General features: G+C 44.1%; 1 protein-coding gene across 1 annotated transcript; it reads right to left on the minus strand.

Annotated features, from left to right (window-relative positions):
* Positions 1–244: 244 nt before the first annotated feature.
* LOC117845901 (wall-associated receptor kinase 5) lies at positions 245–17,801 on the minus strand. Its single transcript, XM_034726977.2, has 5 exons — positions 17,737–17,801; positions 12,189–12,844; positions 2,122–2,390; positions 1,876–2,019; positions 245–1,690 (listed from the first exon to the last, which is right to left on the minus strand). Exons 1-5 carry the CDS (start codon positions 17,749–17,751, stop codon positions 495–497), a joined length of 2,280 nt encoding a protein of 759 aa, XP_034582868.1. The 5' UTR covers positions 17,752–17,801; the 3' UTR covers positions 245–494.
* Between the last annotated feature and the right edge of the window lie 467 nt (positions 17,802–18,268).

Here is an 18,268-nt window from a genome sequence, read left to right on the forward strand (position 1 = left end):
CTGAATCGAGATGTCTGAGCGCCCCAATAGGCTTACAATGGAGTCAGTCCAGTAGTAAGCATGGCGTCCGCTGTATTGCATATTGGAGTTAGTACTCCATAGCAAGGAATGACTTGTAGCTGAGGCGAAGAACCCTGGCTGTGGCTCTAGCGGTAGTGGCTGGCTCACTACTACAGAGAATCCTTTATTACTACTGGTTGGAAAACCTCCTTTAATCTCGGTTTCCCAACCGATACAATGAAACCAAAGCTAAAGTCTCTTAGAGAAACAGCTGTCAAGTCGCAAAAGGTTATATTTATACATGCTACTGGGAATACACAAATTGGAGAACATACTTCTTGAATCTTACAGATGGAGATAATGACATGATGCCCACTGAGTTGAGGAACGGTGGAACATGTTCAGATGATAGTTGTAAACATTCAATCTGTATTCCTATCTAGCACATCCCCCCAGATTGCACAAACTTTTATAGAGTACTACATAGATTTTAGTCATCTTGCATAATATGAACTTGTTGGGTTCATGGACTGGTTCGCTGCTTCCGGCCTAGGATACTCGATAATACTGCTTTCTGTTCCAAAACTAGTATCTTCTGATCCACAAAGAAGCCTCTGTGTCTCCATCTCTTCCATGTTTTGTTGTACCCAAGGGTGGATTGAAAGTTTCCTCAATCTGCTTAACTCGTCAGTGATCTGTTTCATGGATGGCCTATTGATGCCGCACATATCTAGACAATTCTTTGCTAGGTCTGCAATTCCTCTAATTAGTTCAATGCTCTCTTGCTCTGTTATATGGCTTGCCAGCACCAATGAAAGATTGTTCTCTTTCATGGCAGTCAAGAAATTTGATGTCAAGCTTCGCTTTTCCTCAGGTCCGTACAGTTTTAGTGGAACCTCACCGGTGAGGACCTCAAGAAGAATAACCCCAAAGCTGTAGACATCACTTTTTTCAGTCAATTGGCACGTCTGCATGTACTCTGGGTCAAGGTAACCCACGGTGCCTTGAACCATAGTTACATACTGCTCTTTATCAGATGGTGCTAGTATGGATGCCCCAAAGTCTGAGACTTTTGCCATGCAGTTTTCATCGAGAAGGATGTTGGCAGTTTTCACGTCACCATGGATAATTGGGGGAGATGCATAAGAATGTAGGAATCTGAGTCCTTCAGCTACTTCTTGTGCAATCCTTAGGAGAGTGCTGAAACGGATTTGCAATGATTGGTTCCTACCATGGATAAGCTCGAACATTGTGCCCTTTGGGATGTACTCATAAACTAGCATAGGAACTTCCACCTCAAGGCAACAGCCCAGGAGCTTGACAATGTTCTTGTGATTGATTTGAGAAAGTATTAGCATTTCTTGGCCAAACTCCTTCTTTTGCCTTTCATCCATGAGTGTGCATTTCTTAACAGCAACAGGCTTGTCCTTCACTACACCCCTGTAGACTGTTCCATGGCCTCCTTTTCCAATTATTCTGCTTTTATCATAGTTGTTTGTGGCATGTCTGAGTTCAGCTTCACTAAATACCGTGAAAGCAAGACCTTTTTCTGACTTCATTGTCTCGAACAAAATCAAGCCTCCATGCTTGCGAAAGTACTCCTGTTTAACTTTCTTCAGCTTCCTTTTTTGAAGAATCGTGTACCCGCAGAAACAGAAAATCATGAGACCAAGAAAGCCCATTGTAACTCCTGCATAACAGCACCAGAAGATAAGAGTAAAACCATGTTAGTCAATTTGGCACCAAGTTCTGCAGCCATGTTAGGGACTTAGGGTCTTGTTGGATGATGGTTCAAAAATTCGTAATTTTTCATAACAGTTTCACAAAACATACTGTGATGCGGAGAAATTGACTATTAGCAACTTAGAGCGTTACCAATTATCAAGCCAGCATCAAGGTTACATGTATTGTTTGAGAGAGAATATTTCCTTCCCGTGGGACAAGAACATCGGTATGCTCCTACTGTGTTGCGGCAAACACCATCTGATGGACATGGCCTCCCCTTGCACTCATCCACATCTGCAATAGTAAGATGAGCACCTCCACGTTGATGGATACAAAGCTTATAATTGTTGTCTATTGTATGCACACTGATAAGGTATAGCTAAGCCGAATTTGTACCTTTGCATCCATCTGGAATATATGGATTGCCCTCGTAGCCTTGGGAGCAGTTGCACACGTACCCTGCAGACCCACTAGTGGAATCGAAGCACTTGCTATTGCTGCTGCGGCACGCATAAGCGCCTGACAGGTTCCGTTTCACCACCTCACATGTGCCACTTCCAATAGACCAGTCAAGAACTGCAGGTGCCCTCCCAGCACCCATGTCCCAGAATTCGGTCGTGTTGATATATGTGGTGCGGAAGTTAAATGCCGCTGCTTCCATTATCGAAGTTTTTTTTATTTTTAACCCTTTTTTTTCTTTATTTTTAAAAATAACCTCAGCGGGGTTTATTTGCGCGGCCTAACCCTTTTGGCCGCGCCAGACCGCCTGGCGCGGCAGGAACATGCTGCCGCGCCACATGCACTGGCGCGGCAGCCCCCTGCCACGCTGGCGCGGCGCCGCGAGCGTGGACCCGCGGCGCCAGGCGGGCGCTGACGTGGGCCGCGCTTTCGCCGCGCCAGCCCTCCTGGCGCGGCAGCTGCCGCGCCAGCCCGCCTGGCGCGGCAGGGCCAACACTTAGGCCGCGCGCCGGCTCCCTTCCTCCTCCCTCCCTCCTTTCTTCCTCCTCCAGACACACCCGAGCCCGAAGCTCCTGCGCCGCCCCCCGCCGCCCCACCCCCAAATCCACCCAAAATCCGGCGTTTTCGGTGGGGGAAAGTAGTGGGAATCGATCCCTGCTTCGTGTGGAAGGTATTCCCCTACTTATTCTCGTGTTTTACCGTTACATTTGGTAGATCGGAGGATGTTTAGGTGACTTAGGGTTAGGTTAGTGATTTGAAATTTCAATGAAATGCAATGATGTTTTGTGTTAGATGATACGTAGTTCATACGCAATTGAGTCTCTGCCCGCGATATTGACGTGTAGAACTTATTGATTTAAGGATATATTCATTGAATCGTATAGTGCAATGTATATGTGTATTTTTTGTTTGCAATTTGTCCAATATATGTAATGTGTGTAGTTGATATGTCGAATATGTGCAATGTGTAGTGTATATGACATGGTGAAATGTTTGTATTTTGTAGATGGATCGTTTAGTTCGATTTTTTCATGGTGGTGTTGTGAAACAAAATGGGGAGTTAGAGAATATGAATGAGTCAATTGAAATATTTGATGGTCCTCCAAGTTTTAGTGATTTAGTTGACCGTGTAATGACGAAGTATGGATGTAGAGTGGATGAGATAAGTTTGAGAGGTCGTTTTGATTGTGGGAAAGCTAGAGCTCATTATGTTCTCATGAAGTTAGCATCCGATGCGAATTGGAAGCACTATAAGGATGTTGTGCACGAAGCTAATGTTGCATGTTTGGAGGTTATAGTCGAAATTGTTCGTATGCCTGGCCCAAATGTTGTCATGAGGGAGGAAGTGACGGTAGTGAACCATAATGGTACCCAGGAGTCAGAAATGTTGCATCACGTGTTAGGTGAAACAGAACGTGATTTTGACTTGGCTATTGCCAATGATGATTTTCCCAATAACATTTTTGAGAGGGATGAAGCAAATATAGATGTTGATAATGTCTCTATGGGTTCCGAAGATTGTGAATTGGAGGAAGATGGGGTAGTAGGTGAGGAGGTAGAGGAGGAATCACTATTTGAGAGTGGTGGGCATGAATATGAGAACGTCGGGGTAGAAAATGAAGAGGATGGACTGCAATTTGACACCGCAACCGTACATGATGTAGAAGGCATTCGTCGTATGGACGATTGTTTTTCTTACACCCAGTGTGAGTTGCGGATGTTAAAAGAACGTGATGTCGAACTGCCATCCGTTCCCAATGATAAGGACATAAGTATGGTTCACAAAGAAATTTGTGAATCTAGTATGGTGAATGCAGAAGGGACGTCCATTGGTGAGAGTCCAGTGATTAAGAAGGGGATGAAGTTCAATAGTCTTGAGGAGCTGAAGTTTTTCTTGGCTAACTACGCGGTGAGGTTACATAGACCTTTTAGCGTAGTTCACTCTGACAAGAACTTAAGATACAATGTGATGTGCAAGCAAGGATGCCATTGGCGTGTATGGTCTCGGCTAATATCAAGCACCGGACAATGGAGAATTTCAAATGTTGTGCAACCGCATACTTGTCGGTCGTCACAGCCGAAGCGAGAGCATGTACAGTGCACAGCAAAGTACCTTGGACGGCGTATCCTAGGCATTATCCGTAAAGACAGCGAGACATCGGTGCCATCACTCGTGGAGTCCATCTTCGTCTTTAGTGGGTACCGTGTGAAGTATTCCAAGGCTTGGCGGGCGAAGCAACACGCTGTTGCCCTGCTTTGGGGTGACTGGAAGGAGTCGTACGGCATGGTTCCTAGGGTACTCTCAGCTATAACCTACTACAATCCCGGAGTTAAATGGTGGATCGACTCATGTGGCATGATGGTTCCTGACAATGGAGTGTTGAAGCATATACTGCAACGGGTATTTTGGTGCTTCCCTCAATGTAGTGAGGCATTTCAACATTGCCGTCCTGTGATACTGGTGGACGGTACATTCTTGACTGGCAAGTATAAGGGTACATTAATGATGGCAGTTGCTGTAGATCCAGAACAACAGATTGTGCCTCTTGCTTTTGCCTTGGTCGAGAGTGAGAATAATGAGAGTTGGTCATGGTTTATGAAACTTGTTCGGGTAAATGTTCTTGGACCTTCACGGATAGTGTGTATGATATCAGATAGGCATCATGGGCTTCTAAATTGTGCAAAGGACCACATTGATGGTTTTCCACCGCTTGTGCATAGGTGGTGCATGAGGCACTTTGCTGCCAACATGTCGCGTCGGCAGAAGAGCAATCGTGTGATTGGAAAATTGAAATTATTATGCACGGTTCATACAGAGAGAGAATTTCGTGAGAAGTTAGAAGATTTAGTGAAGGACTTGAACGACGACGCAAAAGAATGGTTGAAGGGTGAAATGAGGGACAAGGATAAATGGGCGCAGGCTTTCGATGAGGGAGGGATGCGGTGGGGTATTATGACCATGAACTTCTCGGAATCACTCAACGGAGTTTTCAAAGGCATCCGAAGTAGGCCCGTCGCTGGAATTATTGAATACACATTCGAAAAATGCAACGCCTACTTTGTGAACCGATGGGGAAAGGCGCGTGATATGTTAGATCAAGGCTATAGAATTGGGCAAGTTGCAGATAATTATTTATCAGAGGCTGAGCTTAGATCCGTGCACCACTTAGCAGATCCGTACGGGCCAGAAAGGATGGTGTATTCTATAAGAAGTTACGGTTCGACTAACATTGGGGGTGAGAGTCATGGAGGCCGACACTATAGAGTGGATCTGCACGAAGTTTCGTGCACCTGCAATGTTCCTCAATTGTTGCACCTTCCATGTTCACACTTCATTACAGCTTGCAAGGCAAGAGGTCTTAACTTTGAAAGCCCCATGTACTTGTCACCGTTATACTCTAGGGAGCACACCATCAAAATTTGGGAATCAAGCTTTCAACCTTACCTAGATCCGTCACAATGGCCGGCATATGAAGGGGTAGGGTACGTGCCTAACCCCAATTTAATGAGAAATAAAGTAGGAAGGCGGCAGAAGAAGCGTTTCACAGGCGAGATGGACGTGTCGGAAGGGAGGCTTTCTGCAGATTATGATACTGGTGATTTTGATATTGACAAGTCGGAAAATCGTTGCTCCAAGTGCCACAAGATCATCAGGAATTGCACATGCCGTAGTAGAAAATCAAGAGGCACTAAATCTAGACCGAGCAGTAATAGGCCGGGTAATTCGAACAATTGGGTATGCGCGTTGCCTATCATATTTTCCGTACATTATCATATTTTCCGTACATTATCATATTTTCCGTACTTATCATGTAATGAAGCTTTGTACTAACGATCATTTATGTTGTTTTTTTAGGATGGCGGCCCCGGGGTACCCTCTTCTTGAGGCTGCTTACGACTTGCACCACCGTGCCCACCACCTCGCGGACATGAATGAGGTATTACAATGGTTGCTATTTTTTGCTGATGAATGCATACCTTAGGATGAGAATTGCAAGATTTTCGTATGAAATGTTCTTATAAATTAATTAAGGATATGCCTTTCGTTACTATTCGCTTGTGTAGAGTGTAAACAATTTCATACTGAAAATGTCATTTGTATCATATTTGTGTTACTTACCACTTTCGAAGCCCGTTATTCACAATTGGATTGACTTCTCATACTGAAATGTTCTTATAATGTTTTGCAGAATTTGACACCACTGAGGGCTAGGGTGCACTCACCACTTAGGTGGGATGAGCGGTACGCCCAGTACCTGCAGAGAGCAGGTTTCTTGGATATCGCTGTTCAGGTCGTGGGGGGTCTCCCTCCAATGGACGGACCACTGTTGACCGCTATGGTCGACAGGTGGCGTCCGGAGACTCACACGTTCCACATGCCCTTCGGAGAAATGACCATTACAATGCAGGATGCGGCTATGATACTCGGCCTTCCACTGCATGGGCTGCCAGTGACAGGTATTATCCAGAATGAGAATTGGCGTGATATGGTCGAGATGCATATTGGGATTAGGCCGCCAGAGCCAGAGGGCGGAGATAGCTCGAAGAAGACGTCCGGTGTTAGCTCGGCATGGTTGAGGGAGCACTTCGAGGTGTGTCCTCCGGGAGCAGATGACGAGGTCGTGCAGCGCTTTGCTCGAGTGTGGCTATGGCACTTTGTCAGTACATTCCTCCTTCCAGATGCTGCTGGGAACACAGTATCGTGGATGGTTCTTCCCATTCTAGGTCAAGTTTGGGAAAACATAGCCACTTACAGTTGGGGCTCAGCGGCTCTTGCCTGGCTGTACAGACAGTTATGTGAGGCTTGCCGGCGCACAGCGAGAGATTCTAATGTTGGAGGGTGCACTTATATGCTCCAGATATGGATTTGGGAGCGAATGCCCGTGGGTCGACCTTCCCGCCTCCGTGTCGATGTAAGTGACAACGGCTAATTCCTTTTTCTACGTTAATGTTCGAAAAACTATTGTATCATGTGACCAATTGGACTTACTTGCAATTTCAGCCATGGCATCGACACGATTCTCTTCCCACGTTCTATCACGTGTGGAAGCATGTGCGGCCCGTTCGTGGCAATCCGGATAGGCGCTACAGGGCCTACACGAACGAGTTTGATGTTCTCACGCAGTACCAGGTAATTTGGTAACCATAATAGTTTTTTAAGCTAACTTGCATATAATGGTAGATGAAATGAGTATTGCGTGAAAATTTTTGAAGGTGGAATGGAAACCGTATGACCGTCAGCAGCTTAGCGATATCGTCTTTTCACCGACGTGCTACAGAGATAGAGAGCTGTGGAGGTGCACGACCCCAATGATACTGTACTACGTGGTAGAGTTTCATATGCCGCATAGGGTGATGCGGCAGTTTGGGAGGATGCAACCGTGCCCTCCTTTGGAATTATCAACTTCGCAGCAGCTGCACAGGTACGCAGGAATAAATAACTATTGGAGGGTATTCAATTAACGCAATTAACGTGTTATATACTAATACTTCACTAATTTCTGATGCAGTATCGACCGCAAAAAGCGGTACAAGGAAAATGATTGGAGGGTGAAGCATGACCGGTACATCCACATGTGGAACAACAAGGAAGGATGCGATCCTGAAGGTGGACCGTACTGGCGACCCAACAATGAGTACATAAGATGGTACTGTACTTCGACGAGAACCAAAGTGAAACCATCTTGGACTAATGTGCCCATTGAGGATGCACCGTCTGATGATGACGCTGACATAGCTGACGCGTACGACACCGTGACACGCCATGGGACACAGCCTGAGCGTGCACCTCTCCACGACTATATGGTAAGCTTTCGGTTTGTAATTATAGTATCGTCACATTGATCACTTATGGAATGAAAACTACTGCGTGCAGGGACAACAGCTTGCAAGGCTCTCTAACGAGGCGGGCGTGATTATGGAGCACGCTGTTGGGGAAGGTGATAGTCTGCTTCGTGCTTTTGCAGAGGTAGAAGTCCAAACAAATTTTCACTTATACTCGTACTATCTTTGTAACCATCAATAACATAGTCGTGAATATATGGCAGAGGGTTCGTAAAAGTTGCAGGCGAATGGCGCAGAGGATGAACTGCATGACATCCTCAGATGCGCACGACGGGGCCAATGTCCAGGGTACTTCTTCAGGATCACGTCGGACTGCATTGGTGACTACCCCCAGGGCTGCAACACCGTCCACTGCGGCAGGTCCTAGCAGGAGATCGCGAGGTAAGGAACCCGCATCCCCTCAGGAAAGCGAGGACTCGGAAGGTGAGCAGTCTGAGGATGATGACCCTACGTATGGTGAGGAACTCGAGATTTCTCACGATGCTCTACCTGTGACTCAGACGCAGGGAGAGTCCAGCCAGGTATATTCAGAAGTTCCTCCAATTTCAATTATACATTTTAATGTTCGCTCCCGAAGTGTCATACAAATTTTATGATTTGTGCCCAATTATTCAATAGGAACCTGCAACTCATACCCGGTTGCCACGCCGACATCGTCGTTCCCGGGACCACACCGACGTTGGCAGCGCCAATGTGCTGCCCACGCATCCAAGGAGGGAGCGTCGCCCAAGAGATCCTTTTAGCCCTCCGGATGAGCGGCGGTCACGCCACTGAACCTATCATGTGCCCAATTATTCCATGTCACGTTTATTCATGTCACGTTTGTAAAAGACTAAGTTGGTAAAAGACTAAGCATGTTAGGTTTATTCATGTCACGTTTGTAAAAGACTAAGTTGCTTGTTACGTTTTTTTATGTCCGTACAATTATATGTTTGCTCCATGATGTACAAAAATACGTTTCGGCGAAACCTACTGAAATTGGCTCCGCCGCGCACCCTTGCCGCCACCACCCCCCGGCGAAACCTACTGAAATTGGGTTCTATTTGGCGCTGCAGCGCACCCCTGCCGCGCCAGGCGGCCTGGCGCGGCAAGGCCTCCCACCCGGCGCAACCTACTGAAAGTAGGTTGCGCTTGGCGCGGTAGCGCAGTCCTGCCGCGCCAGGCGGCCTGGCGCGGCAAGGCCCCACCCAGCACTCCAGTAGATTTCAGTTCAGTAGATTTCAGTAGATTTCAGTAGATTTTCGAGTATTTATCTAAATCATAATATTCTTACATTTTTATATGAAATTCCACTCCATTTAGATATAAGAAAGAACCCAATACAATGAAATTCCACTAGTATAAAAAAGATAAATAGATACAAACACAAGGTCTCAAACCTTGTTATAGAATTTGTGTTTCAAATAAAAGAAATATCATATATATTCAGCGAATGAAATAGAGTCGGCGAATGAAGCGGATTCATTAACAACTCAATTTACAGATCAAAAATGAAAAAAAAGAAAGCATTGCCTTCTTTCCTATACCTTATTCCTTCCGGGTCGGGAAGATGCATGGAGATTGACTACGGTGATCCGTGGACAGGAGTTCAGGAAAACAGCACGCCAAAACCACAAGAAGCCAGTCATGTCACGGCAAACTTTGATGCGTCTGAACATAGTTCTCTCGGAAATGAAAATAGTTTTTGACAACTAATTGTAGTTCCCAGAATAAACATAAACATAATGTTCTACATTGTTTTCACAGCTACAGAGAAACATGATCCAGCTACATCAACACGTTCATCTAGTCCGAGTCACCTTCATATAGTAACTCGTCGTCATCATCATCATCATCAACATCTCCGGCAACAACAACTCCCTTGCCTTTCTTATCGACATTAACCTTACCAACAGGTAAATCGGCAACAAGAGCCTTCATCGTCTCCATCTGTGCCTCTTCCGCTTGTTGTTGTAACTCTTCCATTTCAAGCCTTCTTTTTCTTGCCGCTTTTTGTTGCAAATATTGTTCCCATGAACCCTCAGGGTATTTCACATTCGGATCAACCACATAACCTAAGCGATCTCTTTCCTCCATCAACCTTTGTTTCTCCAAGTCCCTCTCCTCCTGCAACTTTCTCCTATTTTCTCTCTTCTCATTTTCAGTTAGAGGTCGTGGATACTTGGATCTATTTTGCCTCCAATACTTAATAATAGTTTCCCTTGCATAAAGTCCATTAGGTTTCACTCCAGTCTCATGCACCATATCTTGATATATTTTTCCCCAAAGCAAGTCGTCGTCAGGAATAGGCACATCATACTTTTTCCTAATCTTTTCTTTAATTTCTTGTTGTTTCCTTAACTTCCATGGTTCCGATGTATTTCCCAACTTTAATAACAAATCATATCGACCACAAAAATCTTCCCAATCACATGTCCTTCCCTCCTGCAACAACAATTCAATATTCTTACAAATTTGAACCAAGTTACAACCTTCATAAAACATAAGAGACGAGTACTTACTAACCCAGTAATCGCCATGTGCATTTCCACAGAACGAACCATATCCAAGTTCAGAAGGCACCACACCTTCTGTTGCCAATATACCACACTTGCATCTATCACTAGGAGAGGACACACACGGCCACGGTGCATTTTCACTTTCAAACTCCCGCACTTCCTCCTCTGTTGGCCACATTGCCATTGGGCCGTATATATACTCATTGAAATCACACAACGGCCACCCATCCTGCAAAAAACCCATGACGTGAACTACTCAGATGTAAAGTAACTACAAAACGCTTCTCCAACTACCAACGACATACTAATATTCTCGTAATATACTTACATGAGTCTTTAGGGAGCATCGAAAGAATGGAGTAAACTTAGGTGGATCCCCTAAGTTAGGACGCATAAGCTTAGCAGGAACACCACACTTGCACATGGGAGGATCCCTCACACGCCTACAAGCAGCCTCCTGCTTCTCCTCATCGGTCATCCTAGGTGGGTTTGGTGGAGGAGGAACCCAACGCCTAAACTTATGGTATGGTTTAAGCTCTGTGCTATGATATGGGAATAGGCGGATCCTAGGATCATATTTGTCGGGTCCATCAATCCACTGAAAGAAATCGCAAGGTGCGGCAGGCAATGGATCAAAAGTCCATTTGCATACATAGAAGGCTCTTCCGGCTGTCTTTGGATGCCTTGATTGTTTCACCTCTGCTTGCGCGCCACATCTACAAAGTGGTACCGGAAGAGCAGGAGGTACGGGACCAGCAACATTGGACTCGCCCACATAACGCACATACCACCTACGCCGTTTGTATTCAGAACCAAACGACGCCATCTCACCTGTAAATCAAGTGCAACAAATTTAATACACAAATAAACTTTACACACGTAATCCATACTAGCTATATACATCATTTTGATAAAATGTAAACACTCGATCTACAAAATACAAACACTGAAACAAAAATGAGACTAATTAATTGAACATATAAAAAAAATACATGTCATGTAAACCACACAATTGGATGAATATATACCTAAATCGAAGCATTCAACAAGTTCTACACGTCAATATCGCGGGCAGAGACTCAATTGCGTATGAACTACGTATCATCTAACACAAAACACCATTGCATTTCATTAAAATTTCAAATCACTAACCTAACCCTAAGTCACCTAAACATCCTCCGATCTACCAAATGCAACGGTAAAACACGAGAATAAGTAGGGGAATACCTTCCACACGAAGCAGGGATCGATTCCCACTACTTTCCCGCACCAAAATCGCCGGATTTTTGGTGGATTTGGGGGTGGGGTGGCGGGGGCCGGCGCTGCAAGGTGCTGCTGTGTGGTGTGTCTGGAGGAGGAAGAAAGGAGGGAGGGAGGAGGAAGGGAGCCGGCGCGCGGCCTAAGTGTTGGCCCTGCCGCGCCAGGCGGGCTGGCGCGGCCAAAGCGCGGCCCACGTCAGCGCCTGCCTGGCGCCGCGGGTCGCCGCGCCAGCGTGGCAGGGGGCTGCCGCGCCAGTGCATGTGGCGCGGCAGAATGTTCCTGCCGCGCCAGGCGGTCTGGCGCGGCCAAAAGGGTTAGGCCGCGCAAATAAACCCCCGCTGAGGTTACTTTTAAAAATAAAGAAAAAAAAGGGTTAAAAATAAAAAAAAGTGCTCCATTATCACGGCGTAGCTGCAACGTTGGCCAAATCCCTTCCACATTTCGCTTGTGTTGGATAACTTGATGACATTGAGGGCAACTCCATTGAACTCCATCCCTTTGGGTATGGCTACCTGGCAGCAGCCCATTCCTGAGCATGATCTGTCCGTTTGGGCAGACAGATTTTGGCCGCAAAACGAGAAGCACCCACTCAGGTATTCTGAGTCACTGTTGTTGTTGCCAAAGGTGCCAAGTGTGTTGCACCCGATGACTGTGAACTTGTTGCGAATGTCTGAGAACCGGAAAGGGGAGTTGCTATCAATGTCGGACGTCACATTAGTCGTACCAGTTAGCATGTCTAGCTCGGAGGTACTGTCGTTGTAGCAGTAGGGCGTGATGGGGTTGAGCACCCGGATCGTGCTGTTTGTCAAAGAAATATTGAGAAGCTCACGGCCACCGATGAATGGTTTGGAGAAGCCATTTTGGCCCGGCTGACAGGTGACGTCAAAGCCTCCTGCCAGGGAGCAGTTCTTGCCGATGCCAAACGGGTACGGTATCTCAACATGGCCACACTGCCTTTTGCATTCAGAACTAGGAACAAACGTTGCTGAGGCAGAGTGTCTCACAACCAGTAGAAGAAGACCAAGGCCAAGGTGCAGAAGTACTTCCATAATTTTTAGCTGGAAAAGTAGAAACCATGAAATTGTTTCAGCCATATGTTAGTAGGGGTGGAAATAGATCAAATACAATGTTGGAAATTTATTTTGCTTTGTCTACTGCATGTCTGCATGTATAACTCACACATTCCCTTTGTCCACTGCATTCTCTGAAAAATGTAGTAGCATTAATTTTCCTGTTTATTAATTGTTCTTATGTGGATTCCTATTGTTTTATCTATGTTTTTTAATTGATAAAATATCTTCTAGTATCATAATTTATTTATATTTTCCGGTGAATATTAACTTGTTTTGATGTGGCATTGTTTCATTCCTTCAATATGCGACCTCTGAGGGAAGATGAACGAGCTATGTTTATTATGTTGGCAAAATAAAAATCAATATAATATAAACTGATATTTAATTACTTTCATAAACTGAAATACAAGATGGTTATTTTTTCTCGCCAACAAGTACCATGCTCATGTAGTGGGGTGGTTACCAAAATCTGAATTTTTTTACCTTTTCTTTTTCACTCAGATGCCTTCCCATGCATGCGTTGTATGATTGTTGGTTACCTTTTTTTATTGAAATTGGATTTTTTTTCACCCAGAAGATAGACAATTTTGCAATTAGATGCATAACGTGGCTCTTTTTTATTGGTTGAAAATGTACGTGAAATTTTAGACAAAAATCACACGGATGATACCTAGCGACTCACATTAAATATTGTTGTTTTGGTCAGTTTTGGATTGATGAAATTTCTTTGTGGCTCATGATTTCTTTTGGCTGTTTTGGCAATGATATCAAACTTACCCTAACATTGGATTATTGCGGCGGTAACGGGGAGCTCAATGGGCTTAGTCCAACGTGTGCATATGCAAATTGGATTCTTAATTGTGGGTCTACATATCCAAAGTTGGGACAAGAAAAAGTAGATGCATATGCACTGTCTTATTTATGGTACAAGTCAGTAGCATGACAGTAAAAATAATTACATTGTTGTACCATCATAGACATATCTGCTTTAACCCACACACCATTATATTTCACCAATAGATTAGCAGACTTTTAAGGTATATTATACTACTGGTTGGAGGATAATAGCTAGTATATATGCATCACATCTACTCCCCCTCGATCTAGAGTTCATATAATAATTGTCGTTTTAGAATCAGACTGCAACATTGTCTCTAGAACCCTACTTTACCCATGAATTAATACTAGTAGTAATAACATTCACAAAAATATAAAATATATACTATTATGAAATTAGTACATATTGAATACCACCTTCAAAAAATATTATTGTATTGATGGTCAAAACTAAAATGTATTAGCTACGCATATCCCAAAACCACACTTATTTGGAGACATGAGGGAATAATAACTATCGATCAGTTAGTATAAAACTTGTCTCGAACACGACTTTAAATGAAGATCAATCCAATCCATTATATAGAAAAAGGATGAACGGAATTGTAAAAGTAAATTGATTATGGATCTTAAATATAAAGAGAATGACAGATTAATTAGTTCTTTATTATAGTACGTATAATTTATCACTAGCATGCAATTCTATTTTTTTCGATAATAGTCTCGTACTATTCATACTAGCCTCGAATACTAGTGATACTACGATAGGAATGAGTAGTACCGGAAGAGAAGAAGAATTGAACAATCTAGGTATCTAAGATCTCCAGTCATACTACTACTTTTCCTCCAATGAATAGTATGGTGTGCCGTAGAAGTCATCATAGATTATATATAATCAAACACTTCTAACAAGAGTTTTAAGAAACATAGTACCATTAGATCATAGTTTGTGATTTTGATGATTGAGTGACAACATAGTCATTGGAACTAATGGTTTGTCAAGCATGTACCTTGTAGGTTCTATAGGTCCCAAGAATGCAAACCAAACCATGGCAAGATTCAAATCATGGTATTCAAGTATCCAAATCAAGGTATCTAGGATTATTCTATGTTATTCAAGTATCCAAATGACAAAGAAAATTTAGAGATTCTAGAGCATCCAAGTGACAATATTCATGGTGCTCAAATGGTGGTATTCAACTCAGAAAAATTAGTAGCACTCGATAATCCGACGGTTCATCAAGACAACCATCGAAGCAAGCGCTGGAGCAATTGTACAATGGGAAAAATTGGGAAATACTTCAAGTGCACCGGATGATCCGACGGGGAATCTTTTACAAGTGTCGGAGGAGAAGACATGGACAATACTAGGGCACTACATGATCTGATGGTTAGAAGATGGTAGCATTGGACTAAGCATATTTATTTTGAAATCATGCAGAACATTTTGGGCAGAATAGACTTCAGCACCGGATGTTGAACATCGACTCAAGCATCGAATAAAGAGTCATGGATGAATTTTATGTTTCAGTCAGAGAAGAAGGAACAGCACCGGATGATTCGACGCACCATCGGACGAAGCGTCAGAGCAATTTTGGGTAGGGGGTCCAACGGCTATATGCGTCAGCAGGAGGCACCGGATGATCCAATGCTTACAGTTTTTACTAGTTGTTGGAGCAATGGCTCTTTAAGGTCCATGGCCTATTTATACGCTCTCTACTCGCTCATTTGGAGTTGTAGGAGTGTCCACACATCCATTGAAGACCAAGAAAAATTGAGAACTTATCCATGCCACCAAATGTGCAAAAGTGATTTTCCAAGATTAGCACAAGCTTAGAGAGTGATTAATGCTAGGATAGGCCTAGACAGAGTGAGTGCAAGGTCTTGCTACCTTGTGATTGGTTCAAGAAGTGAACAACCATTGTAAGCTTGGTGTGCCAGCACCTTGGGGCCTAGGTGGCTCGCCGGCAAGCCTTCGCCCCACCGGTTTGGTGTTGTGGAATGGCGACGATGATAGTATACGGGGGACAAGGAGACCCCTTCCTTTGTGCAGGAGCTCCTTAGTGGAGATGGCGTCAAGGTGACCGGAAGAGGGGGGAGTGCTAAGTCTTGCCTTAGCAAGCTACTTATCTGGCTTGGCGAGTGCCTTTGTGGCGAGTCCAAGACCTTGACCGGAAGAGACTTGGTGACTAGAACCAAACCTTAGTGGAGCTCCAATGTGGCCATGGGATAAATTGTCATGCTGAGTTTCCATCCTTCCTAACCCACTCCTTTATGTTTCTATATTTTTTTACTTGTAACTTGAGTCCTTTATTCACTAGAGTAGAATTTTGTTAGGATCGGCTCTAGGTTGTAAAACTCTTTTATGGGTGGGAAGTTTCATTAGATTAACCATAGGTGCATATCTAGATAGCATGATCTAGTTTATATTTTGAAGCAGGTATTGGAATCCATAGGCTAAGGATTTTAAGTTTGCCTAATTCAGCCTCTACCCCTCTTAGGCTACAAGCACCGATTCCTTATAACGAGGATGGTCTGAAGTAAAAATATAAAAGATAGCCTACCGTGTTCCTAATACTCTCCTTTACGACGTGTCACTCTCTTTTTATTTATGGTAGCTTACCTTTAAGGGCTACTTTGGCAAGGTTATAGTTGTGGCAGCTCCAGCCATGGCTTCTTCAATGAAGCAACGTTTTTTTGGCTCCGAATGTAATACATTATGCGATCTATTTATCATACATATATCTATGGACTCACTAAAAGGTTTGGACAGTCCTAAATATGGGGCTGGATAGCGAGACGCATCTGACATGGAGACTATGGCGCAGGATGGCGTAGTCTACATGGAAAGAAAGGAACTAGTCGAGGATTAGGAAAGTACTCGTTGTAATAAGAGTATAACTCTACTAGTCGTATTCGACTAGTACTCTTGTAACCAACTAACCATTAATCCTACCCTGGCAATATAAGGCGAGGCGGCGAGGCGGGAATCTCCTCCAAAGCAATTCAATCCAACCAATACACAGAACGTAGGGTATTACGCTATTCAGCAGCCCAAACCTGTCTAAATCGTATGTCTGTATTTACCTTCGAGTTCCTGATCTCAGCAAGCCCCACTAACCAAAACACTATCTCGGGCACCCCCATCGGTAGGTTGCCGGCTCTAAATACCAACACTATTAGTATTTCGATTTCAGCCTGTTGTGGCCCATATGTCCTATTCCGGTGAAGTTAGTCCCACCTCGTTAGTTTAAGTAGGTTCGGGCTAGCATATAATCCTTTGTGTTTGAAATATAGCACTTCTAGGTTTATTCCTTTTCAAGAAGCGAGTACTAAAGTGTATGTGTGTCCACCTATCGAAAGGGCTGGGCAGTGCAGCTTTGGTAGATGGGGTGTTAGACCAGCTCATCTAGCTGGACAAATATTTGGTAAAACGGCTCTCCGGGTTGCAGATGGGACTGACCTTCAATCCAACCCTTTTTGTCCCGGTTGACTTTGGACCTAGGTCAAAAATGAGCCACCCAAGACCACTGATTGGGAGAGCTTTAGTCCTGGTTGTAAAGACCAACCGGGACTAACGGCTAAAAAATCGGAACTAAAGGGGCGCTATTTATTTCCGGTTGGTTAAACTAACCAGGACTAAAGGGGCACTTGCTTGCACCTACGTAGCCGTTTCTTTAGTTCCGGTTGGTGAATGACCCGGGACTAAAAAACTCCTTTTTGTCTCAAAAACTTAGTCCCGGTTGGATTTTCGGGATCTATGGTCCTATCCAACCAGGACTAAAGGTGGGTTTTCCAGTAGTGGATGGAACCGCTAATTTTTTTCTCCCCCTCTATCAATAGGTAATAGGAACTATTTTTTTTCACAATCATGGTTCAAAACTGGTTTTTTAGATGCAACCTATCGCAAGGTCTGCATCTGACTACAAATTGTGCAAATACAGTAATAGGAACGAATAAGACCATATGAAACGCAACATCATCCTTCAAGTGTACGGACAAACAAATTGAATAATAGAATCAAACAGTAGAGAAATTACCTCGGAGGTGTTCATTTGCCAAGTGTTCTTTCCTCCCTAAGACGCCGAGAGTGTCTTATTTAGTTGTATATTCTAGCAATGAGTGAAAAGCTGCTAAGTGTAAGTCGTGCTTATATGGAGCAAATCGTGTTACTTCAGGTCAAGTCAAGACACGCAACCATCACCGGTCATCGGTCAAGTCTTAATTAACAAAAGTCTATACCTTCCCTATCATATAAAACAAATCTTCTCAAGTGTGAGCAGGAAAAAAAAACGGCCAAAGATTCTGCGTGACATGCTATCTTTTCTGTCATTGGAACTATACGAAGCATGCATACAGCGTACACACCGGTACTAACGTACGCCTGGAGAACTCACCTTCAAACCACCCTTTCGTCCCTGTTTAAATTTAGCCCATGACTAAAAGTGGTGTGCCACCGTAGGTCAGCGCGGGGGAGCTTTAGTCCCGTTTGTAAATACCAACCGGGACTAAAATCCCCCCTTTAGTCCCTATTGTAACAACTAGATTTTTCGCACTGGCGGCGCCCCCCTT

Source organism: Setaria viridis, chromosome 2 (genome assembly GCF_005286985.2).
Source record: "Setaria viridis chromosome 2, Setaria_viridis_v4.0, whole genome shotgun sequence".
In the NCBI taxonomy this organism is placed as follows: Eukaryota; Viridiplantae; Streptophyta; class Magnoliopsida; order Poales; family Poaceae; genus Setaria; species Setaria viridis.

Coding starts and splice junctions, on each gene's coding strand:
- LOC117845901 (XM_034726977.2), bottom strand. Junction 2,391..12,188: donor CAACGTTGCAGCTACGCCGT/GATAATGGAGCA, acceptor AAAAAAAACTTC/GATAATGGAAGCAGCGGCAT. Junction 2,020..2,121: donor TATTCCAGATGGATGCAAAG/GTACAAATTCGG, acceptor TTACTATTGCAG/ATGTGGATGAGTGCAAGGGG.